This window comes from Vipera berus (genome assembly GCF_964194415.1).
Source record: "Vipera berus genome assembly, chromosome: 1".
In the NCBI taxonomy this organism is placed as follows: domain Eukaryota; kingdom Metazoa; phylum Chordata; class Lepidosauria; order Squamata; family Viperidae; genus Vipera; species Vipera berus.
In genome coordinates, this window is record NC_138202.1 from 41,558,200 (window position 1) to 41,585,545 (window position 27,346).

General features: G+C 40.0%; 2 protein-coding genes across 2 annotated transcripts in view; one reads left to right on the forward strand and one right to left on the reverse strand.

Moving 5' to 3' along the window:
- Positions 1 to 1,687: 1,687 nt before the first annotated feature.
- Positions 1,688 to 10,559, forward strand: SERPINA10 (serpin family A member 10; the record flags this gene model as incomplete). The annotated part of the gene is made up of 4 exons (XM_081334703.1): positions 1,688 to 2,387; positions 6,566 to 6,839; positions 7,728 to 7,875; positions 10,368 to 10,559. 4 exons carry the CDS (start codon positions 1,688 to 1,690, stop codon positions 10,557 to 10,559), a joined length of 1,314 nt encoding a protein of 437 aa, XP_081190829.1.
- A 3,505-nt stretch (positions 10,560 to 14,064) lies between these two features.
- Positions 14,065 to 27,346, reverse strand: part of PPP4R4 (protein phosphatase 4 regulatory subunit 4) — a 52,351-nt gene continuing 39,069 nt past the window's right edge. The window contains exons 20-23 of the mRNA XM_081314718.1: positions 22,411 to 22,504; positions 20,323 to 20,390; positions 18,816 to 18,958; positions 14,065 to 15,210 (exon numbers count right to left, since the gene is read on the reverse strand). Of these exons, the coding sequence (XP_081170844.1) occupies positions 15,133 to 15,210; positions 18,816 to 18,958; positions 20,323 to 20,390; positions 22,411 to 22,504 (383 nt within the window). The 3' untranslated portion in view covers positions 14,065 to 15,132. The remainder of the gene's footprint in view (positions 15,211 to 18,815; positions 18,959 to 20,322; positions 20,391 to 22,410; positions 22,505 to 27,346) is intronic.

Below are 27,346 nucleotides of genomic sequence, written 5' to 3' on the forward strand. Positions count from 1 at the left end.
TTGGGGAGGCGCCCAAACCTCCCCAAAGGTCGGCAGGAGGAACGGAGACCTGCCGAGGTTTGGGGAGGCGCCCAAACCTCCCCAAAGGTCGGCAGGAGGAACGGAGACCTGCCGAGGTTTGGGGAGGCGCCCAAACCTCCCCAAAGGTCGGCAGGAGGAACGGAGACCTGCCGAGGTTTGGGGAGGTTTGGGGAGGCGCCCAAACCTCCCCAAAGGTCGGCAGGAGGAACGGAGACCTGCCGAGGTTTGGGGAGGTTTGGGGAGGCGCCCAAACCTCCCCAAACGTCGGCAGGTCTGCGCGGAGGAACGGAGACCTGCCGAGGTTTGGGGAGGCGCCCAAACCTCCCCAAACGTCGGCAAGTCTCCGTTCCTCCGCGCCCTGCCTGCCTGCTTCTTTCCGCTGCGGAAAGAAGCAGGCAGGCAAGGCGCGGAGTTTGGGGAGGTGCGCGCGCACCTCCCCAAACCTCCCCAAACTTCGGCAGGTCTCGGACGGCGGTGGCTTGGGAGAGGTGCGGGCGATCCCGGAAGCACCAAAGCCTCGGCCGCGCACAAGTCCTCGGTAAGTTTTTTTTGTTGACTGGAGTATAAGCCGAAGTGGAATTTTTCAGCCCAAAAAGTGGGCTGAAAAATTCGGCTTATACTCAAGTATATACGGTACACAGTTTCAGACAGAAGAACATTTAGCATATGAAAAACAAAGAAACAGTGTTGTTTTCATAATTAGGAGGGATATAGTCAGGTCAGCACTTGGTATATGCAATCAATGATTGATTAATTTCAATTAGAGATTGTGAACAGCCCTTTAATATGACAATTATCCTTCCCTTTATGATTGTTTATTTCTTTAATTTTAAATCCAGCTACCCAACAGACCCTACTTACTGGAATCTGGTTATTTCATCTTTAAATCTGTTCTGTGGCAAAACAAAAGCATCCCTGTTTGTAATCCAGTTAATCTACAACAGACAAAACTATGGACCTACACTTTGGAATAGCAAATATTTATCTCACCATTCCACTTAATGTTGTAATGTTTTTTTTTCAGGCTTCAGAAAAGTAAAAAAGAGGCTGTCCTGCGGGTAAGATAGAAGCATTTGAATTTAATTTAAAATTATAATGAAAAGTATTATGACTTGCAAAGTGGAAATGATTTATATATTGTTATCAAGGTTTTTTAAAAAGTGCATTCAAAGTGTCCTTCTTTTAAAATACGATCTAATCAGACTGAACAGACTAAGCCAATTTGCCTAGAATCTCTTCCTTACTGGTCAACGGAGCTTCCATTATTAGATTACATAAAATTGTCTTGCCATCAGCTCCATATCTAATGGAGATTCTGTTATTAAATGTTTACATCTTTAGAAAGGCCTTTTACATATGAAATAATGTAGAAATGTCTTTAGTATTTTCATTAGTGTGTTGGGTTGTTTCAGTGTAAGAGTGAAAACTAAGTGAATTTGGGAAGATTTCTAATCTTAATTTAGCTTAATGTGAAATAAAGTAACATTAGATAATCCCATTGATGTTACCGTTAGAAACATATTGGGATAAATGGGATAAATGAATTGGATGGGGTTCTATTATATCCTCCAAATGCCAAAACATCGTTTCTTTTTTAATTACAATAATAACTTGTGTCATCAATTTATATTTACTCTGTTCACCAGAAAGAAGTAACCGGTGCAAAATGAAAGCTAAATTTTTGTTGGTCTTCTTTGGACTGATTGCTGAAACGTACTTATCAAATGGAATTGCAAAAAAATCAGGAGTCGAGGTACCACAGAGCTTAGTGTTAAATCTCTTCCCTTTCAACAATTCTGATAAACATTATCCACATGATACTACTCAAGAGTCATCTAGAGAAAGCCCCTCACCATTAGTCTCTTTGCACAATTTCACAGAAAACATTAACAATTTTGGTTTCAATCTCTACAGGAAAATAGCACTGCAGCATGACAACAATATCTTCTTCTCCCCACTGTCACTGTCTTTTGCTCTAGCAATATTCATGTTGGCTTCAGAAGGGGAAACCTGCCAGCAAATAAGTCAATCTCTAAATCTGCCATTTTTGAAAGAAAAAGATGAAGCGTTTCTGACTTTGTTCCAACAACTAAGGCTAAACATCACCCAAAATAAAGAGTTCACTGTTTCGCAGAATAGCTTCTCTTTCATCCAGGAAGAATTTCAGATCAAGAATGCTTTCCATAACTTGTCCAAACAATACTTTGACATGGAATTTTTGTCAGTTGATTTCCGCAACTCTACTCTTGCCAAAAAAGTGATCAATGAGCACATTAAAAAGAACACAAGAGGGGGAATCCCTACACTGTTTCGTGATTTTGATCAGCATACTAAAATCATTCTGCTGAACTACATACTATTTCAAGGTAAATGTCTTTTCATTGATTCTTTCATAGTTTTTAAAGAGGAGAGCTCAGGGCACCAGCTACAGTAGCTTTATAAGAGTGTCTCTGTAAAAATGTGGGCAACCCCTCCTTAACTTAGTCCCCCAAAGTGTGTCAACAGAAGAGTCCATTCTCATAGCTATTATTCCTTTTCCTGTATGTTTTGTTTATGGATGGAAAGGCCAATTGGTTCACATCAATAATCCTTCTCATCTGCATACTTTAACTTCACTGATATTTCCATGCATAAAGGCTATTATCATTTTTGGTCCTCATTTCTTATTTTGAACTTGCAGTGCAAATGTTGCCAGTGGTAGGAGAAATGTGTGTACATTAATGAAAATTATTTACCTTCCAGTAATATACAGTGCTATTTCATGTAAAATTTAAGGTAATTCTCTGCCTTCATAACAGGTGAAAAATCTAAGATATAGTGTTACAGGTAGTCCTCAACCTACAGCCATAATGAACCTGTCCATTATGGTTGGATGTTGTGACAGCTGTTAAGTGAGACAGCTTTGCTTAATGACCACTATCCTCTATTCTCCTTGATTCAGTCATTAAATGACTATGTGGGTCCTTAAGCAGAGTATGGGTGCCTTGGGGATGGGGGGAGCCTTTGGAGGCCTATAGCAGGCCTAATCCCACCTGTCCCAGGCCTCTTAAGATATCACTCATTCTCTGAGACATCCCATGATCTGCTTCCTACCCAGTGGTGGGATTCAAATATGTGAACAACTGGTTCTCTGTGTGGATGCCACTTCCAGAAGTCCACTCTGGGCATGGGCAACAAAAAATTAGCTACCAGTTCTGCTGAAGTGGTGCAAACTGGCTAAATCCCACCACTGTTCCTACCTCTTGGGGTTGTTTGTTGCTGGGCAATGTGACATGAATCTGGAAGTGGCCACCATTTTCTGAGCAACCACAATTCAATGCAGCCACTCAGAAAATGGCAGCCACCTCCAGATCATACCACGTGACCCAGCAACAAAGTGGCTTGCTATCTTTCATTCAAAGATAAGTGAGGAAGAGGATGTGGAGTGGGAAGCAGGCCAAGGCCTGCGGAGACCCAGTGGAGGCCATGGAGGGAGATAGATAGGGGAAGATAGGCAGGTGGGTACTGCAGCATTCCTAAGGACGAATGACAGAGGGGGTGCTGCCGTGGCTTTACTGTCAGGAAATGGTCGTAAGTAGCAATAGCAACAGCAAAAGCACTTAGACTTATATACTGCTCCAATATGCATTTCAGCACTCTCTGAGCAGTTTACAAAGTCAGCATATTGCCCCCAACAATCTGGGTCCTCGTTATATTTATTTTAATTTTATTTTTTATTTTAATTTTATTTGTATACCGCCCTTCTCCCCAAGGACTCAGTCAAAGGATGGAAGGCTCAGTCAACCTTGAGCCCCATCGGGATTGAACTGCTGAATGTGGACAGAGTTAGCCTGCAAAACTGCATTCTAACCACTGTGCCACAACAGCTTTACCAAGTAGCTTTTGGGAGGGGGTCTGTCATAACTTTGAATAGCCACTGGTTATAAGTTGAGGACTACCTTCATGATATATAAATTCCTCATGGTTTTGTAGAACTTGTCACTGGAAAAACCTGAAATTACCAAAGCCTCTGAATATCCCTACGAAATATTCAGAACTCTTATTTTTAATTGGGCCAGAATACCATAATTTCAGAGGGAAGTTGACTGATCAATCAATCGATTGATTAATTGATTGATTGACACAATTTTAACATGGTACATTTTACCTAAATGACTCTTCAAAAGTTCTTTGAAGTTTACCTTACACACATAAAAGATCCCCCAAGTTTTAATAAACAATTATTGTATAAATCAGGAGTAAGAAACTAAATTTTCTATAGCTTACAATAGTAAAATAGAGCATGATATTCCCTACCTGGTAACTCTTAATAGTTTCAAATCTTAATTGCTAGAACCTCCAGCCAGCATAGGTCCTGGTTTCTGTGACCTGAGAACCAGATAGAGAAGGAGGGATCTGGAAAAGTGGATATGCAAATATTGCTGTGTAATCATTTAGCATATTAGCATGTTTCTTATCCTATTTGTCTGAACTCAGGACATAGCTGAAGGAAAAATCCAGTTAATTTTTTTTAAAAAAAAATGGTATTTAAGGGAAATTCAAATGGCACACTAATTCTTTCACACTAATACAGTATATTAAGAGACCTACAGTAGGGATGAAGAATACTATATATCAGACATGTCAAACACAAGGCCCGGGGGCCAGATCCGGCCTGCGAAGTGGTTTCATGTGGCCTGCGAAGCCATCCTGGAAACAGTGAGGGAACGGCCCCCACTGCCTTGGCCCTGGCCCAGAGACCCTCCTTCTGCCAGAGACCCTCAGATCTGTCCCACTCCTGCCCAGGCCCCCATAGGCACCCTTGATGCAAATGATGTAGAGCTGGCCATGCCCACCCAGTAGGCCATACGCACTCTAGCCACGCCCACCCAGTAGGCCACGCCCACCCAGGCCATACCCACCCAGCCCCCTGAGGGCAACTGCAATGCTGATGCGGCCCACAATGAAATTGAGTTTGACACCCCTGCTATATATGAAAGTGGGTTGAGACAATGCCTCCTTATGCCATTTCTGAGTTTTGTGAATGCAACAGTAAGTCCAGAAGGAGTTCTGTGTACAGAGTTCTGTGTACAGAGTTCTGTATATGCTTTGCGCTGAATGTAGTGAAACTATCGAGTGAATTCTTTCCCCCTACCAAATATTCCATAAATATGATTTTGAAGCCAGGCCAGGATTCATACAGATGTGCAGATTCATTATACCACCTTGCAATTTTCATGGAAGGGTCAATTAAGTATTGCCTTGCATGGGCTGTATGTTGCTGAATTTCTAACTTTTTATGAATATCGTGAATTTCATTTTTCTGTCTCTTTTATAACCAAAAAAAGGGTAGTGAATGGGATCAGAAAGATATTTCCAGCATAGCTTGTTGCCTGTCAAATATTTGAAAAGGGCTCCATAGCAACTAAAAAGCCTATTGCAATTAAATATTGCTAATTTCACTTCTCTTATTTTTAGCTCTTGCTCAGATTCTTTTCTAATTGCAAAGTTGCACTGAAGTGTGTTGCTGAGAGATGAGGGAGGATGAGTACATCTGCTATCTTGAACATAAAGGGGTGGTTTAAATCCTAGAGGGTTCAGTGTGTTTTAAGCAATTGGAAAGCATGCAGGATGCCACCCATTGTAGCTGGAGGTTACAGGGAGGTAACTAAATATTTCTTGGTGGATGGGTGGTGGTAGGGGGGGAAGAATTGGCATAATCACATTGAACAGTAAGGCAATAGCTTTTAAGAGACAAAAACATATTGTGATGGAGCCTCCATAGCTATTCTGCCTCCATAGCTATTCAAAGAAGTCTTGTTGATCCCAAAAAGTTGTGCTGGGAATGGTGGTGGAATGGGAGACCTTATTCCTGATAGAAAGAGGAAACTGGTCAATAGCATAGATAGCAAATGTGGTGCCTCTGGCTTCTCACTTGAGGCCATATACTGCCTGGGCATTGCAAACAAAGTAGGTGATGCCAGAACCAAGAAATGGTTAGAGCAGGATAATAGTTAGATATGAATGAATGAACGAATGAATGAATATTGGATTAAATATACTCAGTAGGATTATTCTCAAGTGGTAGGAAGTCCAGATTTAAGTCTCCATTTGATCATGGAGCTCACTGACACTACAGTATTAATCTGTGATAGTGAAGCAGAAATGCACATTGATGCATGGAGCTAGTCAGTATGAAAAAGTAAGCAGTAGCATTTATCAGCTTTTCAAAATGAAATGGGGCTGGATTGAACTGGTGATTCATATAATTAATCACTACTTCTCTAACAAGAGACTTAGTTAATGTGCAGCTCCTATTTATGAAAAGGAATCTCATATGAAGCTGTCTAGCCCCTGTAACTGGAGTGGAACCAAAGATTCAAGCATACAGTAAGAGTGCACTATAGATTTAAAGTTTCAGTCATACTATGGAAGAACACAAATTCATCTTTAAATTGAAGTAAATCAGGCTGATTTGTGTCTAGATTACTGTTAAATTTTCCCTCAAAAATTCTGGATTATATTATAATATAAAATAACATGTTGCACTTCTTTACATTTTCAGGCAAATGGCTACATCCATTTTCTGCTAAACTTACAGAGCTGGAAACTTTTTATATAGATAATTACAGAACTGTCCAAGTGCCAATGATGTTCAAAACAGACAGAATTGCTGCCACATTTGATAAGACCTTGCAGTGTTATGTGATAAAGCTGCCATACAAAGGAAGTGTGCAGATGCTGATTGTTATCCCTGTGAAGGAAGCTGATTATATGTTTGTTGAAGATGATTTAACCAATGAACTTGTGGAATCTTGGCTTAAGACCATGAAGATCAGGTACAAGTCATAGCAATCACTTCACATTTTTTATTCCTAAAATCCTGGATAGAAAATCCTGTAGTACAAATTAAAATGACTACTCAAACAAAGAAATGACAATAGAAATGTCAAGAAGAGGAAGAAAAGGAAGTAACTGGGTGTAATGTATTGGCCTTATCTGTTTTAACTCACTTGCTTAATGTCTGACTGCTTGCTTAATATCTGACTGCTTGCTTAATGTCTGACCTATTTTCTGTATGTTATGTAATGGTTGCTGTTGCTGAGCTAGACTTGTTGTCTCCAGGCTGATAATTAGGTTTGGGGCAGGAAACTGCTACTTTAAACTTATTGGTTGGCGCCTAGAGGCCAACCATATAAATAGCTGCGCAGCAGCTATTAGCTTGCTTCTGTTCTGTTCTGAGTTAGAATAAACTTGTTGCTGTTTCAACACTTTGTCTCACTTAATGCCTCAAGAACTGAATATTTAACACTGGGAATGGGCCACTGAAATTTCCCAAAGACAGCCTTTTGATCTTTACAATGTATCGCTTCATCAGAAATAAATAAAAGACATTGAGTTCCCTATTACCAAGTCTACTAAGAAAAAGGATCAATTTTCATTTATTTAGGAAGGTCTATATCTTCTATAAAATCTTCTGCATCATTTTTATGAAAGCCTTCCAAATGTCTAGATTTTCATATAGTTTCCTCTTCCACAAGTTGAACTTATCCAATTAATTCAAGCAAGACTTGTCACAATCATTGTCTTTGCATCATTGGTGCTCAAATTTTCATGGCATCCAGAAAGAGAGGAACAATATGCAAATGTTCTGCTGCCTGCTATTTATCTTCACCAGTGTATGCACATTTTCCTTCAACTTGCATTTATATTTGTTTGCATTATAGGAAAATGGATATTTACCTTCCAAGCTTCAAACTAGATCAGACATATCACATGGATCAGCTGCTTCAGGATTTGGGAATTAAAGATCTTTTCTCTTATAAAGCAGACCTAAGCCATCTCACAAATCACAAATTCGTAAAAATATCACAGGTAAAAAAATAATTGGTTAATTCTGCAGCTTACTATATTGTTCAACCAAACATATTTAACAAGTAACATGACCCATTCATTTACTGGAGACCCACTTGCTAAACGTGGGTTTCTCTAATTTTAATTAGTTGGAGGCAATAGAAAAAAGAAACAGGATCTTATAGTTCACAAATTTATAAGTTACATCAGACATGTCAAACTTGCGATGTCACGTGACATTGTGCAACATATTGGGATGGTTTTGCCATTGCCGGGAATGGGGTGGGCACGGCTTCTGGATGATGCGTCTGGCCCACGGGCCGGCAGTTTGACACCCCTGAGTTACATGATCATAGCTGATGGGGCTTGCATCGATTCATGATCTGTATAGATCTAAACAAAAGTATCATGCCTAGTCATTGATGTTGCATTTGTAGACATGGTGTTTTTGCCCTTACAAAATTCGACCTCATTGAGTGATCCAGGTCCAGAACCATTTCGGATAAGTGCTATAGATTAACCTTACTGAAATGAGACAAGTATTTAACTCCTAAGAATATTCAAGTTTAACCAGAAATTACTAGAATAGCATGAACCTACATGTTCTGATAAGAGTAGGAAAGGCTCAGAATTTAACTCTCATTCCATGCTAAATAATCCAATCTACCTGCACTGTGATCCTCTGCAACTATCCCTTTTAGTTTTTCATCTTATTATCAGGAAATCAGATTATCAGGAAATGTCTCCAACCCAGAAAAATAGCATCCCAAATTCTACCAGCTGCATACTATATATTTTATGATAGATATGTATTATTTTAAAATATTAATATTTAATATTATACATAGTGGCCTATGGGGAAGAATCTAGTTTAGTTCTCAGTTCTCAGTGACTTGAACCTGCCAAAGAGTTTGACTACAATTCAATATATCTGACTATAGTTTGAAAATTTCCAGCATAGTTACAGCAGTCAAGATCATGATAGCTAGTAGTTTTGGGAATTGCAATACCATCAGTTGTAGAGAGTAACAAGCTAAGGAAACATGATTTAATCCATGTTATTGATAATATGTATGCCGATCCTGTGTATTATGTAGTAACACTGTGCAAGACCTTCCGAATTTCAGATCTTACTGGATGAGATTATCTGAATTCATTCCAAGCAACCTTTGTTGATATATGCAACTGAAACTATCTTATTCAACTAGAAAATGGCTTTTGTAAGGATTTGATCTGAGACAGTTGACTCTACTAATCTTTATATATCTCTCAGTGATTTTCACTACCATTGACTATTGTATTGCTTTCAACCAAACAATACTGCCTTTAGTTTGGGTCCAGAGAATGATGTTGGCAAACTACTATTAAACAGACTGTTCTGCTCAATGATCTCTTGCCATATATAGTCTAGCTCTGTATCACTAATTATCACTACCGGATATATAAATATATATTCTTCATTTTCAAATGTTTCTTTTTCTTGAAAAAGTGAGTTCATGATCAAGTACCTGCTCAAAATCTTTTGCAAAAAGACCATCAATTCATTTAGATTTTCTACAATCACCTAACCTCCATCACTACCATTACTAGCCAGCCACCCACCCCTGGTTCTGCCTGTCTGTCTAATTGCTGGTCTTCATGTATTTAGCAAAATGCTGAACAAATTTTCTTTTATGCTTCCTTTGTTTAGGGATAACAAATCTGGGCTGCAAACATCTGTATAGGATGGAAAACACTGAATTCTTTGCTGACATCTAGTGATTTTTGCAGCTCAAATCTGGTAGTCCTATCCTTAATACCGTCGATGTCACTTCTGTACATTTCTGTATGTTTCACTTGTTCTCTCCATTTCCTAGAGCAGGGACCCCCAAAACCTGGCACATGGACTATCTGGAATCAGATTGTGGCCTATTCGGAATCAGACCGTGCGAGCGGTGGGCACTGGCATGTGTACGTGCACATGCTCAGCTTGACTCATGCAAGCGGCGGGCCGGCGTGCACTTGTGCTCACACACACGCACAGCTCAATTTGCACAAGTCAAGCTGTGCGTATGTGTGCCAGCCCACCACTCACACTGCCCAGTTCCCCTCTCCCCCCCAGCCAGGCTGTTAGCTGCAAAGGTTGGGGACCACTGTCCTAGAGGAAACCTGCTTCCTGCTAATAATTCCCTTAACTGTGTTCGTTAATTATCCTAGTGACTTTTGAGATTCAGTCATGTCCAGAAGTCTGGAGAGATTGGATCTTTTTGACTGCCCCTTTTAATTTCCTTTTTCCTAATTTCCCCTCTACAGAATGTTTATCTTTTAAAATTCAATGCTGGCATATCCCCAGTATGTTCTTATTGAGACAAAAGTGTTTGTAGCTGTGGATTTAGGTTGCTGCTTCCACATAAGTGAAAAAAATGTATGCATGCTCAATTTTCAGTCAGTAGAAATGTGTTGAAGAGGCAGACCAGTTGATAGGAAACATGAGCATCTTGCTAAAAATCTCCCTATATTTCCATTCTTTTTAGATTCTTCAAAGAGCAAGCATTGAGGTGGATGAGAAAGGAACAGAAGCTCAAGCTGTCAGTGTAACTGAAATCATCGCATACTCTTTGCCTGATACTATCCGGATAAATCGGCCATTTATTTTTATGATATATGAAGATATTACCAAGATTTTATTGTTTTTGGGCAGAGTTACTAACCCAAAAGAACTGTGAATTAAACAAAACCTAGTAATTTCTTTTTGATGCATCCTAATGACATAACCCCTCCCACCACCACAAGTCAAATTACATGTTATACTAAGAACACATTTTAAATATGCTTTTGCACTAACTTCTTAGTTTTCAGGAGAAGAATATAGGGATATGGAAAACAGGTAAACATTTTCTTTCTTAAAATATTTTCACCAAAAATTCTCTCCTCAAAACAATGTTTTTCTCTTATGCTATTATACATAGCAAGGATCTTTCAGGAAAATAGAATTAGAATAAAAATTTAATGGAAAAAATTACACTCACACAATCCCTTTTCCCAAAGCATTCAACACTAAAATAGCAAAAAGGAGCATAGTCAAAGAGAAAACTCCCACATCCATTGTGTGGGAAATATCTTCATTCACACAAAGCAGTATGTCAAAAATAATGGGCACGTTCTCCAGAATTATTAATCCAAGATATATAAAAAGCAGGGACCTGATTTGTGGGAGAGTAGGAGGACAAAATAGGATCCTTTGTTCAGTTGTTATGGTCATGAGGTCTACATTTTAAATACAGCTGAAAATTACTGAACTTTTTTTTAAAAGAGGATTCAGTGTATTATATATACTCTTTATTGCTGTTAGAAGTAGTTGGGTCCTCTTCTCAACATAAAGAAATTACAAATGTTTTCTGCAAACTAATCAGAATTAGAACCACAGCATAGCGCTATAATTTAATGCTGCTATCAAAAGTATTTATTAGCAATGTCTATGGAGATTCTCAGTCATCCAGGATGTGATTGTCCCAAACATGCTTTTTCAGGAGGCAACTGGACTTTGTTTTTCTTTGAAGACATTTCACTCCTTATCCAAGAAGCTTCTTCCACTCTAACTGGATGGTGGGAAATGGATTTATATTCACTGCAGACAGCTGATCATTTGCATTCTTTTAGAGTCATTGAAAGCAGTCAACCAAAACTATTTCAAGTCTTTCATGAGTTTATCCTGATCAGCTTGGTCTTGCTCGAAGTATACAGATCTATAATAAGAACTTTGCACTTGTTACAAGGGAGAGAAGCTCTAGCAGCAGCAGAAGGAAAGGGAAAATAATATGTACCAGTCAACATGAAAATGAGAGGTGGGAGAGGTGGGGAAGCAAATCAGATTGTGGAAACTACAGAGGTATCTCACTGCTGTCCGACACGCTGTCCGACACAGGCAGGTTCTTTGCCTGCATTCTTTTGAAAGGACTTGTCATTGTCTTGGAATGTCCCAGAGGTGCAATGTGGCTTTCAGCCAGAATGGAGTAGAGCAGGCATATTTGACATTAGGCGAGTCCAGAAATGCAGTGAGCAGAACATGCCTACTTACTCTTTCTTGATCTGACAAAGGCATTAAACACTATAAAGGAGCAGTCTCTCTGGATCTTCCTGAGATATTATGGATGTCCAAGGAAATTTGTGAGGTTGAGTCAGCTACCGTACAACAGAATGACAAGACAGGTTCTTTACCATGGTGATACATCAACTGCATTTGTTATTTCCAATGGAATAAAACAGGATTGTGTGGTAGACCCAGTTCTATTGAATCTGTTCTTCACTTGCATGTTATCACATTTTGTCTGGGGTCTGAAAGTGGAACTTGTGTATCAGGTACCAATTGGATGGCCCCCTCTTTGACCTTCACTTGAGTGCACAAGGTGTTTCTATATAGTCATTCAAGAAACCTTCTTTGCTAATGACTGTGCATTCTTGATGCACAAAGACAGTGATTTCCAGTTGATGCTGAACAATTTCTGACACTGCTATGCTCTGATTATCGGCTGATTAGATTATCAGATAATCAGCTTGATTATCACTCTGAACAAGACCGGACTACTTTAGCAGCCCATGCCAAATGATATCTGTAGAACCAAAAGTCAGTATTGATGACACCTAGTTGACAAATGTAAACAGCTCCAGATACTTGGGAAGCATCATCTCTAGTGATGCATCTTTGGACAAAGAAATTGACTGCAGAATTAGCAAGGCCAACCAGGCACTAGTTGCATACTAGAGTGCTTTATCAACATATCATCTTTTATCATCTCTAGAAAGCTGATCGGTGGTTATTCCTTCTTTCTTATTTGGATGTGAGTCCTAAATACTGTACTGAAGAAACATAAAAAACCTAAAATTTCATATTGCGTTCTTTAGTCCATCTTTTGCAGATGTTGACAAAATTGTATCTCCAACCTGGAAGTTTTGGATCAGTGTCCACCAGCATTAAATCCGATTATCAAAACCCAGACAATGTGAGTGGAACATGTTATCAGAACGGATGACCACCATATGCCTTACTAGTTGCTCTATAGCATACCAGAGTCTGAGAAAAGACCTCAAAAGGTTGACCATGCAACTCCAAGATGCTGCAAAAGAAACCTTGGGTCACTGGGTCATCCAGCCAAGGGAACTAAAAGCTATGGCTGTTGACTGAACCTATTGGCTAACCCTGTGCTATGAAGCCTCCATCAGCATTGAAGACAGCACTGTCCAAAACTGATAGAAAAGTGTGAGTGGCATCACAGTGTAACACCCAGTTACTACAATAATGGATTTCCAGTGCCTCACTGTGCTAGACTCTACACCTCCAGACTGGGACTGCAGTCACTTCTGTGTCACGGATAACTGCACCACAGTGCTTCTTCTTTGAACACAAAGGATTACTATATAGACTTGATCACAGAATTTATAATTATGGAGCACTCAGAAAAGGGCAATACCCCAAAATACTGGAAAGTGTCACTTTTGGGAAACTGTATGAATTGCATCATAAGAGAAGGCTGTATTTGCTGTTAATTAAGAAAAAAGGACTGACATTGATGGAAATCTGGGACAGTGTCTACTGATGAGGTAATAAAGAAACATTATGGAGAAATTTAGTTGCTACATTTGGGTTGCTGAATGCTCTCTGCATGATACCGTGAATGTTCGTTTCTTAAGAATATAAAAAACTCCACTCATTCCAAGGCAAGCCACCAGTTCATGGAGCTTAATATCATTTAAATATGGCAACAGTTCTCTAGAGCTTCAGACTGATATCATTTGCAGAACCCATCTGGAAAGACATGGTATTGAAACTAAGATTTTCAGCACAGACTCTAATCACCGAGCCTTTCCTGGTATTGCTCCTTTGGTGTTTAAGTGAATACCTTATTGTTCAAGGGGTTGGTTCACTACTATAGGAGCAGAGAATTTTTGCTATCCTGCATGTATCATTTACATATTAATCACTAGTGCAGGGGTAGGCAACCTCGGCTCTTTTATGACTCATGGACTTCAACTCCCAGAATTCCTGAGTCAGCTGACTTAGGAATTCTGGGAGTTGAAGTCCATGAGTCATAAAAGAGCCGAGGTTGCCTACCCCTGCACTAGTGCAATGGATACAGAATATTCCTGTCTATTTTTTATTTAATTTAAATTAAAAACTGCAAATTAAATCTCTCCCACCCAAAACATGCCAGTATTTTAATGGCCTACGTTTTATTGTGCATAAAGCATTCATTATTTCACATTGTAAAAAGTAACCACACATTTATTCATTCACAAATTAGATTATCTTTATCATACACCAACATATTTAAAAAAACAGATAGTCTGATATCAATATAGTTTTGCTGATTGCATTTGTGAAGTAGAGAAGCTGACAATAGCTTCATACAGTCTCTCTCAAGTATTGGCATAAATTGAATGTTTTAAATAAAACTGCATTTTGCAGGCAAATTTTGATAGGAATGTTAGCATGAATACAAACAGAATGATATTGATATAGCTAAAAGCATGATGGCTTGAATTAACTACTAATTAAAAACTAGATTAATCATTCTAAAATGTTGGATAAAGAGAAACTACAATAGAATATACTGGTAAATTAAAACAAAGTATTTGTACAATAAAATTTGCAATGTGAAATTTAAGAAATCATTCATATGCTATTTGGAGGTATCTGTTTCTTATTAAAAAGTGAAAAGAAATCCCTCTTGACATTTTATACACCAGATAAGCAATATTATCTAAAATTATAGCAGAAGTTTATTTTAAAGGACTACACACTTCTCCACATTTCTCTGTTCATGCTTCCAGATTCCACACTGAAGCTTCTTTGATATTTAAAAGCTTTTTTGAAAGAGAAAGTGTCACTTGTTCAGTTAATTCTTATACGCAGAGCAATTTCACACATATGGCCCTATTTCCATAGCAAAGGCAAATTAGAAGTCCATAAGCTTGTAAATAGCTATATTTTAAAGTAGAGGGCACTTTCATTCCGAACTGAATAACCTGAACTAGTAGAAGGCATAATTGAGAGGGGGAAGTAGGGAAACCCTGTCTCTTTAGCTGCAGCAGATTTAAAGCACATTGCTAAAGTAACGTTGAATTAAGCACTTCACTTACAACATTGGCATTCTGCACATATTACATTATTTCTATGAAGGTATTTTACAACATAGGAATTTATTTAATTGACAGAAGATGTTAACGTTATGGTATCAAATCAATCCCTCCTTCCTGGTCCTTAAATTCAAGGTTGTACTCTAGCTTTGTCCAATCCTGGCTTCAGCCACATTGCCTCTGGTGGTCTTTGGTGTGCATGGTTTCTTTCGCCAGCTCTAGGAGTTTGATTTTCTGTTTTTCCTTGAGAGAAAGAAAAACACTCTTACCACACAGACCAGATCAAATTAACAGTGTTCAGAACTGCTAACTTCTTGCAGTCGTCATTTACAGCTCCAAAACTGTTGGGATCTTAAACTCATGTATTGTAAGTAAAAAGAATCAACATTATTTCTTCTAAATCCAACAAGGTGATGCTTTTTAAAAAGAATATTCATGATTCAAGGCGCACCCACTTTCCCATCCATTGGGCCATCCAACTCCACTGGCTTCCTTTCCACCCATCTCCCACACCCTGTGGATTTTCTTCGTGTGGAAATTGTCCATCCATTACTATGCAATAAAGAAAAGTCTGCATATGGACCTCAGAATACACAAATCTTAAAACTATTGGCTTGGAAAAAATATATACATATTAAAATAATTTTATTATAGAATCCTTTTTAAAAAAATCAGACTCATTTGTTTTAATAGTGATCAATACAGAAAACTGGGTGAAGTCATCTGTAAGCCTGTGGGTATCAGTATGTTGACCATATGTGGTTATACAACTGCCCTGGGCCTTCCATGAGATGCTACTGAGGTGCATCCTCAGTGCTTGGATACTTGTGCATCTGGTAGGGAAGGATCACCTTCAAGCTTAAAAAGACTGAATGGCTGTGGATTTGGCACTTGCCCTCCCACCCCGCCGTGAATTTCCATTGTTAAATTTGGATAGGGTATCATTCGCCTATGCAAAGTTGGTCTGCAATCTGAGGATCCTCTTAGACTCATGGTTCTTGTCTGAAAACCAGATGGCAGCCATGGCCAAGAAACCTTCATACAATTATAGCTTGTACTCATTTCTGAATCAGAAGACATTTCATGGTCAATCACACACCTTAGTCACCTACTGATTGAACTACTGCAGCATGCTCTATACAGGCTGTCCGTAAAAAGCATTCAGAAGTTTCAGCCGGTCCAGAAAGCAGCAGCACATACAATATTGGTCTTACTACAGAATCCTCATGCAATATTGCTGCCACATGAGTTAAAGTGCTACAATTCAAGGTGGTCTTTTGCTTTTTTTCTTCTTCTTTTTCTTCCTAGCATTTTCCCATAAGTGCACTTTTTTCAGATCAACCGAGTATTAACTCATTGGTTGCAACAGGAATTGACCAATTAATTCCTTCTCATCTAATTGGGCTGAGGGAGTGACTGGCCTCAAACCATCCAGCAGGCTTTCATGAGCAATATGGGACTATAATTCATAATCTTCTGTTTTCTAGTCTGGTGCCTTAACCCCTAGACCAAAGTGGCTTTCTTTTGTGCTACCATTGCTTCACTGTTAGAAAGATTATGGTGAAAGACAACTATCTTAAACATAAATAATATTGCCAGAGCAATCATACCTGCCTGTCATTGTAATTTATATACCTTAATTTGATGAGTAATAATGTGAATAAGTTTCCTGTATCCTTGTTAAAGATATTTATTTCTGAGCACTAATGTTAAATTAAAGGAATTATTTAGAACATTACCAGATACTTTAGCAGTATATGCCCACATGGTAAAGTATTACTTATCCAAACCCACATTAAAATTCTTCATCTTAAGTACACATAATGCCTGACAAGCTATATGTTTTAATGCTTTGTGAAGGAGTGTAAGAATATAAGTTATTAAGTTGAAAGAAAATGTCTGAAGCTCTTCACAATGAACAAAAGGTAAAAAAAAACAAATGCAGTACAACAGTCACAGAACATACTTCTTTTGTAATTACCTATGTTTGTGATTCATGTTTGCTGTCTATTTGAGTATGACTCATTTAATGCAGTGTATTTACTAGCAATGGGAATGAATATGTTCTGTTTCCAAAACTCACTGATGCAAGTCTCCTGTGGATAAAACTACTTTCTGGATGAAATCCTATGAACAGCAATGCACTACAAATGAAAGTTACAGGCCTACTATAAACTGAACATTGATTCAGATATCTGGGAATTCCCACAGCTTCCAGATGAACACTACTGAAATACAAACTGAGATGCAATCATACATCGTTCTGGTTTTCAAAACAATGGCACAGGTAGTACTTACAACAGTTCATTTAGCGATCATTCAAAGTTACAACAGCACTGAAAAATATGACTTATGACTCTTTTTTATAGTTACGATCTTTGCAGCATCCTCATGATCATGTGACCAAAAGTCAGATGCTTGACAACTGGTTCATATTTATGACCTTTGCTCTGTCCCAAGGTCATGTGATCCCTTTTGCGAACTTCTGACTGGCAAAGTCAATGGGGAAGCCAGATTCACTTAACAATCGTGTTACTAACTTATCAATTGCAGTGATGCACTAGCAACTATGGCAAGAAAAGTCGTAAAATGGGGCAAAACTCACTTAACAAATGTCTCACTTAACAACAGAAATGTTGGGCTCAATTGTGGTCACAAGTTGAAGATTTCCTATATTCGCAAGCTTTCCAGTGCTCTTCCATGTGCACATGCCTCCGCACCTGCCAGGCTGCAGAGACAGGGCTCAGACATCTGCGATCAAAGCCCCATCTCTGCAGCCCAGCAGAGGGGCTGAGGGTCCAACTCAGCAGGCAGCAATGTCAGCCAAACCCCAAGAACAAGAGGGAGTTCTCAGGAAGGTGGCAGCAGCTTGCAACCTTCCCTGTCGGCTTCTCCACTGACTTTCTGAGAAAGTTAACAGAGATGATTGCAAAGGGCAATCACATGATCAAAGGGCACTTGGGAATTGGTCATTAAATGTGAACAGGTTGCCAAATGCCACAAATGTGGTCGTGTGATCACAGGGGGAGCAGCACAATGTTTACGATAGCCAGAAGTGCTTTATGGGCCATAAAGCACTCTTTCTGAGACAACGGTAATTTCAAACAGTTGTTAAATCACCAGTTGTAAACTGAGGATTACCTGTAATATCAAAAAATACAGGCTGCTGATGAATCAAATTGCAAAATAACAGTGCCTAAGTAAACAATGGTTCTTTAATTATCAGTACATTCATACATATGAATTTGTACCTCTTTTGACCATCATCTGAATCTAAAGCTATTATTCCAGAATGATGATCAGTACAAGTACAAAGTCATATGTGTGATTCATAGAGATAATGAATACTAATTCCACACTACTCTTTCCCACATCTAACAGCATTAAAATACGGTGATAACTCAATTGCAGCTGTTCCTGAAAACCAGTGTAATGATTACTTTAGTCATCATACTAACCAGAACTACCATAATAATTCTAGTTCTTTGTACCATATATTTGGGCCAGGAACATTGTTTTTGAGATGAAACAGCTTACCAAAACAGCTTACCAAAACAGGTCCCCAATACTAAATCAGAAGCGTTAAACCATAACTTAATTCATGGGTCGTCTAGTCTTAGTAATAAACTAGAATGAATCTGTAACCTCTACTTCTGTATTCTTGCTAAAACAGTGGTTAAAACAATCATAAATAATTATCTCGACATAGCTGTGGAAATGACAACATAAGCAGAATTCATTTTCATCCTGAGTATGAGAAACAACTTAAAAGTGTGAAAATGAAAAATCAGTTATTTATTGTAATCTTTAATTCTGCACTAATTTTAGTTGATCACTTACAAGCTAACCTTCCGTGAATGGCTCTCTTTATTCCCATTGCTTTTTTGATCAACCGTGTTATTTGTGTTACGAGAAGAAGATGGTAAGGTGGAAGTAGAGTTAAAAGCAGCAGTGCCACTGACATTGTTGGGACGAGTTCGAAAGGAATCGTCTGAAAGAAAATATATAAAATTTCAGAAAATCAGATTATAATTAAACTACCGTATTTTTCGGACCATAAGACGCACTTTTTTTCCCCAAAAGTGGGGGAAAAACGAGGGTGCGTCTTATGGTCCGAAGGTGATCTGTATGGCCAGCCCCAACCTCCGCAAGTGGAAAGCAAGGGAGATTGCCAGGAGCACAAATCGGCACGTGCTGAGAAACGCTGATCTCACGCTCCTGCACTCTCCCTCGCTCGGTTTCAACTTCCCTTGCTACAAGAGAAAGCAGGCTGAAACGGAGTGAGGGAGATTGCCAGGAATGCGAATCGGCTGATCTCGTGCTGCTGCAATCTGCCTCGTTTCAGCCTGCTTTCTCTTGTAGCAAGGGAAGCTGAAACCGAGCGAGGGAGTTTGCAGGAGCGCGAGATCGGCCGATTCGCATTTCTGGCAATCTCCCTCACTCCGTTTCAGCTTGCTTTCTGCAAGAGAAAGCTGGGCTGCAGGGCCACCTCCGCGGGTACTGCTCTAATGCAGAGAGGGAAGGACAAAGAGGGAGGGAGGGAGGGAAGGAAGGAAGGAAGGAAGGAAGGAAGGAAGGAAGGAAGGGAGGGACAATGGGAGAGGGAGGGAGAGAAAGAGAGAGAGAAAGAGAGGGAGAGAGAGAGAAGGAGAAAGAATTTTTTTTCTTGTTTTCCTGCTCTAAAAACTCGGTGCGTCTTATGGTCCGGTGCATCTTATGGTCCGAAAAATACGGTAATTTGTTTCAGAGCTACAAATTTTTGTTAGTTGCATGAACTGAGTATCAAGCAGGTAAGGTAAAGGTAAGGTAAAGGTTCCCCCGCACATGCGTGCCAGTCGTTTCCGACTCTAGGGGCCGGTGCTCATCTCCGTTTCAAAGCCGAAGAGCCAGCGCTTGTCTGAGGACGTCTCCGTGGTCATGTGGCCGGCATGACTAGACGCCAAAGGCGCACGGAACGCTGTTACCTTCTCGCCGTAGCGGTCCCTATTTTTCTACTTGCATTTTTAACGTGCTTTCGAACTGCTAGGTTGGCAGAAGCTGGGATGAGTAACAGGCGCTCACTCTGCTACGCGGCACTCGGGATTCGACCCGCCAAACTGCCGACCTTCTGATCGACAAGCTCAGCGTCCTAACCCACTGAGCCACCACGTCCCTTATCAAGCAGGTATGCGAGCTTAAATAGTTTCTTGCAATTGGGACAAAACTAAGGCCACTGGACTCTTTGAAAATAAAACAAAGCCACTAAAAGAATTGTAATAAAATATTATTTTATTTAAGGGAGATGAACAGTTAAGTATGAAATATAAATAAATGAATGAACGAATGAATGAATGAAAAGTAACACAGTTTTCTTACCAGTAAATGAGAACATAGAATTCTTTGCTACTCCTGACACTGAAGTATAGCCTATTGAAGAACTCTTGCTGAAGATATAACAAAAATATAATGGGAGTGTTATAATGTGTACTTATCATTATTAGTTTTTATAATTTTTCATTTCAGAGATTTCAAGACAGTTCACAACCTTGCACAACATAGTTATAAAGTAATAGTCCTCAACTTATTACTGGTATCACAATTACACCTGAAATCTTGATTGTTAAGTTGTGGTAATGATCTTTTTGCTTAACCACCGCAATATATACTGGAATACTCAGATACTGGAATACTGCTATCATGTCGCCCCTATTTCTTTTTCTTTAGACTAGCCCAGGGGTTGGCAACCTGAAACAGTGAAAGAGCCACTCGGAACCGGTTCCGGCACACACACAATAAAAGTGGGAGCTGCACAATGTGCGTGTGCATGCGTGCATGCATGCACATGCGCAAAACAAGCACCAGCTCTGCCCCCATTTCTTTCAAACACGAAGGCAGCAACTATCCAAACAGGGCACCAGAGGTTTGGAGAGTTCCTGCCTTCGTCCGCATTTCTTTCATAAGCGGACAAAGGCAGCAGCTCTCCAAATGGGGCCACGGAGGTTTGGAGAGCTACGCAGGTCTCCAAACCTCTGCGGCCCCGTTTGGAGAGCTGCTGCCTTCGCATTTGGGAGATCTGCGCAGCTCTCCAAACCTCCGGCGCCCCGTTTGGAGAGCTGCTCCCTTCCGCATTTCTTTCAAATGCGGACGAAGGCAGCAGCTCTCCAAACGGGGCGGTGGAGGTTTGGAGACCTGTGCAGGTCTCCAAACCTCCGTGGCCCTGTTTGGAGAGCTGCTGCCTTCGTCCGCATTTGAAAGAAATACGGATGAAGGCAGCAGCTCTCCAATCCTCCGGCGCCCCGTTTGGAGATCTGCCGGCTTCGTCCATGTTTGAGGAAGCCAGCAGCCCTGCAAACGGGGAGGAGGAGGTTTGGAGAGCTGTGCGCGCAACTCTCCAAACCGCCGCCGGCCATTTGGAGATCTGCTGGCTTCCTCAAAAATGGACGAAGCCGGCAGCCTTGGAAACGGGGCGGAGGTTTGGAGAGCTGCGCGCGCAGCTCTCCAAACCACCGTTGCCCCGTTTGGAGAGCTGCTGCCTTCGTTCGCATTTCTTTTGGCCCCGAAAGGCATCAGCTCTCCAAACCTCCGCCACCCCATTCTCTCAATGGGACTTTTTTGCAGAATGGCAGAGGACTGGGAGCCGCATGCGGCTCCGGAGCCGCGGGTTGCCGACCCGTGGACTAGCCAAACCCAAGTCCACGTTCTTCATATGTTTTAGTCTCCAGGCCTTTCATCATCTTAGTTGCTCTTCTCTGAACTTAGTTGCTCTTCTCATCTTAGTTGCTCTTAGTTGCTCTTAGTTGCTCTTAGTTGCTCTTCTCTGAACTTTTTCCAAGGTCTCAACATCTTTTCTGTAGTATGGTGACCAAAATTGATTGCAGTATTCCAGGTGTGGTCTTACTAGGGTTTTAAAGAGCGGTACTAATACTTCGCGTGATCTTGATTCTATAGTGTACTAGCTTTTTTGACAGCTGCTGCACACTGCTGGCTCATAGTGAAGTGATCATCCACCAGGACTCCAAAGTCCCTCTCACAGTTGCTGTTTTTGAGCCAGGTCTCGCCTAATCTGTACTTAAACCTTTGATTTTTCCTGCCTAAATGTAAAATTTTGCTTATCTCCACATTAAAACTCATTTTGTTGGATAGGACCCATTGTTCAAGTTTGTCAAGATCTTTTTGAGTCCTGAGCTGATCTTCTGGGATGTTGGCTGTTCCTGCCAGTTTGGTGTCATCTGCAAATTTGATGAGTTCCCCTTCAATTCTCTCATCTTAAGTCATTGTTGAAGATATTGAAAAGTACTGGGCCTATGATGGAGCCTTGTGGTACCCCACTGCTTACTTTTGGTTTTTGGAACGATATGCCTGAATTGGCAAAGTAAATGTCATGCTTCCATAATGAGCAGCTACAGTATAGGTTGTACACTACAATCATGCACCTAACATTAGAGTAAACAAAATATTACATACCTGGGGCATTTGTCAATGTTGCCATATTTTGACTGCAGAGCTTGACTACTGAAAGACTGACTTCTAACCAATTTAGACTTTTTTACTTCTTTGCCTAAAAGAAATATTGTAATTAATAATATAGCTCTTTCTTAGCAAATATATAACTGCAAGTGCAATCCATAATCTGCCAATGAGTAATGCTAATAGGCATGAATAGCTGTTTTGTTTTTTGTTGTGTTTTTTTTTAAAAACATGTTTATGTTCCAAAAACCATTATCCTCACGGAACATAAAGGTCCAGTTATGAATTTTATGGAATTCTGACAAGACATCTGATCTAATTTCACTGAATACAAGTTAACCATACAGGCAATGATTATTAGAATTTGAAGTTCTATTATTTATATTATATTATTGCCCTGTTCACCGCCCTGAGTCCTTCAGGAGAAGGGCGGTATACAAATAAAATTATTATTATTATTATTATTATTATTATTATTATTATTATTATTATTATTATTATTATTATTATTATTATTATTATTATTATTATTATATTGTGCTATCTTTACCATCTTGAGTTCTGGAAAAGGTAGAAAATATATACATTTTCATCACATAATTCCTTTTCAAGGTAAACAAGCTTAAGAAAAACACAAAGAATTATAATAATAAACAAAGAAATTAAAGATAGAAAACCAGGAGAAAGGTATCTGCAAAACCTGGACCAAAGGTGAGATTAGATCTACCTGGGGAGACTCCCCCCCAAAAAAACTTAGTACATTCACCCACATGCACATACCCATCAGTTATTATTTTTAGAGGTAAGCAGTATTCTATAGAGTGCAGAAAAAGAGTTCAAATCATAAGGGGAAACATGAAAGTATGAGACAAGAAAAACTGTATCTAGTTCACACCAATATCCAATAACTTTCAATAACTTCCTATCTTTGCAAATCATCCTTACTTCCACCATTTTCTTATGCTGCCTTTTGTTCTTTAAATTTTTCAATTCTTTCTTCTTGAGACTCTCATCAACTCTCGCCTAACAAAATATTCTTAGTCATCTCCTTTGTCTTGGCTCATTCATTTCCCCCCACACCCCCATATTTGTTTACAATTCACCCCCAATTTGTTTTCTCTGTATTACCACCTCAATTATGTTTTTCATACTGGTCATTCACTTTTGTATCAGCCCACATTTGTTCATCATCCAGTAATTTTTGGGCATGTCTCTTATTTTACTAATAATAATAATAACAATAATAACAATAATAATAATAATAATAATAATAATAATAATAATAATAATAATAATAATAATAATAATAATAATAATAATAATAATAATAATAATAATAATTAGTCTGTCCAGTCTCTTCTTAAAAACTTCCAGTGTTGGAGCATTCACCGCTTCTGGAGGCAGGTTGTTCCACTGGTTAATTGTTCTAACTGTCAGGAAGTTTCTCCTTAGTTCTAGGTTGCTTCTCTCCTTGACTAGTTTCCATCCGTTGCTTCTTGTCCTGATTTCAGGTGCTTTGGAGAATAGCTTGACTCCCTCTTCTTTGTGGCAGCCCCTGAGATATTGGAACACTGCTATCATGCCACCCCTCACCCTTCTCTTCATTAAACTACACATACCCAATTCCAGCAACCGTTCCCTATATGTTTTAGCCTCCAGTCCCCCAATCATCTTTGTTGCTCTTCTTTGTACTCTTTCTAGTCTCAACATCTTTTTTACATCGTGGTGACCAAAACTGGATGCAGTATTCCAGGTGCGGCCTTACCAAGGCATTGTAAAGTGGTATTAGTACTTCACGTGATCTTGATTCTATCCCTCTGTTAATGCAGCCTAGCACTGTGCTGGCTTTTTAGGCAGCTGCAGCACACTGCTGGCTCATATTGAAGTGATTGTCCACTAGGATTCCGAGATCTCTCTCACAGTTGCTACTATTGAGCAAGGTACCACCTATACTATACCTGTGCATTTGATTTTTCCTGCCTAAATGTAGAACCTTACTTTTTTCACCATTGAATTTCATTTTGTTAGATAGAGCCCAGTGTTCGAGTCTGTCCAGATCCTCCTGTATCTTAAGCCTATCTTCTGGAGTATTGGCTATTCCTGCCAGCTTGGTGTCGTCTGCAAATTTGATGAGTTCCCCATCTATCCCCTCATCCAAATCGTTGATGAAGATGTTGAAAAGCACTGGGCCCAGAACAGAGCCCTGGGGCACCCCACTACACACTTCCTTCCATGTAGATGCAGTTCCATTGAGGACCACACGCTGAGTACGGCCTGTCAGCCAGCTACGAATCCATCTGGTGGTGATGCTATCTAACCCACATTTTTCTATCTTATCAAGTAGTAGGTTGTGATCTATTTTATCAAATGCCTTACTGAAGTCCAAGTAAATTATATCTACAGCATTCCTCTGGTCCACTAGTTTTGTCACTTGGTCAAAGAATGCAATAAGATTTGTCTGGCATGATCTGTTTTTGACAAACCCATGTTGGCTTTTAGTGATAACTTTGTTCGCATCAAGGTGATCGCTGATTTGTTGTTTGATTATCTTTTCCAGAATCTTCCCAGGTATTGAGGTCAGGCTGATAGGTCTGTAGTTTCCTGGATCTATTTTTTCCCCTTTTTTGAAGATGGGAACTATATCAGCTCTCTTCCAGTCCTCTGGTGGTTCCTCAGTGCTCCAGGATCTTTGAAAAATATAGTTCAGTGGTTATGAGATCACGTCTGCCAGTTCCTTGAGAACCTTGGGGTGTAATGTCCCGTTGCCTGGAGGCGGTCCGGGTCTGGATGGGGAGGAACAGGCTTTGGCTCAACCCTGACAAGACTGAGTGGCTGTTCGTGCCGGCATCCCGGGAAATTCAGTTTACTCCATCTCTTGCTATGGCGGGTGAGCTATTGCCCCCCGTAGATAGGGCGCGCAACTTGGGGGTCCTCCTAGACTCACAGCTCTCTTTAGAAGATCATATTGGAGATGTGACTAGGGGGGTCTTTGCCCAGGTCCACCTGGTGCGCCAGTTGCGGCCCTATCTGGACCGGGATGCCTTGCGTACAGTCACTCATGCGCTCGTGACCTCTCGTTTTGACTACTGTAATGCTCTCTACATGGGGCTGCCCTTGAAGACCACTCGGAGGCTCCAACTGGTGCAGAATGCAGCCGCGCGAGTTGTGTTGGGAGTCTCCCGATACTCCCATGTTACACCTTTGCTCCGCGAGCTGCATTGGCTGCCGGTTGCCCTCTGGGTGAGATTCAAGGTGCTGGTAATGACCTACAAAGCCCTACATTGCATGGGTCCGGATTACCTACGGCAGCACCTGCGGCCAGCGTCAACATCCCTCCGTCCAGTGCGCTCCCACAGAGAGGGCCTCCTCAGGGTGCCTCCAATCAGAGAATGTCGACTGGTGGCCCCCAGGGGGAGGGCGTTCTCTGTGGGCGCGCCAGACCTGTGGAACCGCTTGCCGGTTGATCTCTGGATGGCCCCTGACCTTCGCTCCTTCCGGCGGGATCTGAAAACTTACTTATTTGAGCAATCCGGCCTGGTTTGATGGGTTTGGGGTTGGGTTTTTAACATGGTTTTAATTATTGTATATATCGGGCATAATTATTTAATTGTTTTTTAACTTTTGTACTTTGTTTTTTAATATTTATTGCCCTGTACACCGCCCTGAGTCCTTCGGGAGAAGGGCGGTATAAAAATTTAATAAATATAAAATAAATATAAATATAATCCGTCTGGTCCTAGTGATTTGAACTCGTCTAGGCTGGACAGGTGCTCACTTACCATTTTCTTGCCTATCTTAACTTGCGTTTCTATTCTGTTTTTTATGGCACTGGTTTGGGTAGGTTGGACTGTTTTTTCCCTTTGTGTAAAGACAGATGCAAAAAACGAGTTAAATAGTTCTGCTTTCTCCCTGTTGCTTGTCACCTTCTTGCCACTTTCCCGCACTAATGGACCAATCATTTCCTTAACTTTTTTCTTGTTTCTTATATGTTGAAAGAAGTTTTTTTTTTGTTATTTTTGACTTTGGTCACAAGCCTTAGTTCATTTTGAGCCTTAGCTTCTCTCACTTCATCTTTGCAGGCACGAGCTGTTTGCTGATATTCTGCCTTAGTTATGTGCCCCTCTTCCCACTTCTTATACTTGTCCTTTTTATCTTTCAGTTTATCAGAGAGTTCTTTATGCAGCCATGCTGGTTTCTTTTGAAAGCTGTTATTTTTCTTCTTTGTTGGTATTGTGCTAGACTGGGCCTTTATTATCTCACTTTTCAAAATTTCCCAAGCTTCTTGCTTCTTATGCAATTATATTCTCACTCCATTCACCTTATTTTAATATTTCTCCTGCAATAACTTCCATATGAAAGGTAGATAAAAGCACATTTAATCTTTAAACATTCAGTTCCTCAATGTTTGCTAAAAAGTCAATATTATCTTTCCAGCTGGGGACATTTAGGCTCAAAAGGGCTAATTTAAAAATGCATCCAAAATTCAGGATCCATGACTATCATGAAATTGAAATTTGGCCAATTTTATGACAAAAAACTATCATAAAGCAATTTTATGACATAATACAACATTTCATAAAACATTTCGTTGGTCAACTCCTGAAGTTTTGGCTGTGCTGTACAGTTCAATATGGGCTACTTTCAAGGCAGATACATTTTTGAATATTTTCCTGAATTTTTAAGAGTATTTCCAGTGCAGATATACCTTTAATGCAGGGGTCTTCAAACTTTGCCCTTTTATGACTCATGGACTTCAACTTCCAGAATTCATCAGCCAGGCACGCTAGCTGAGGAATTCTGGGAGTTGAAGTCCATGAGTCACAAAAGGACCAAGTTTGAAGATCCCTGCTTTAATGCCTTCCACAGGTCACCTGAGACATGACGCTTTTCTACTTATTCCTTTATGTGCTTTGCAATATAGATTTGATTTTAA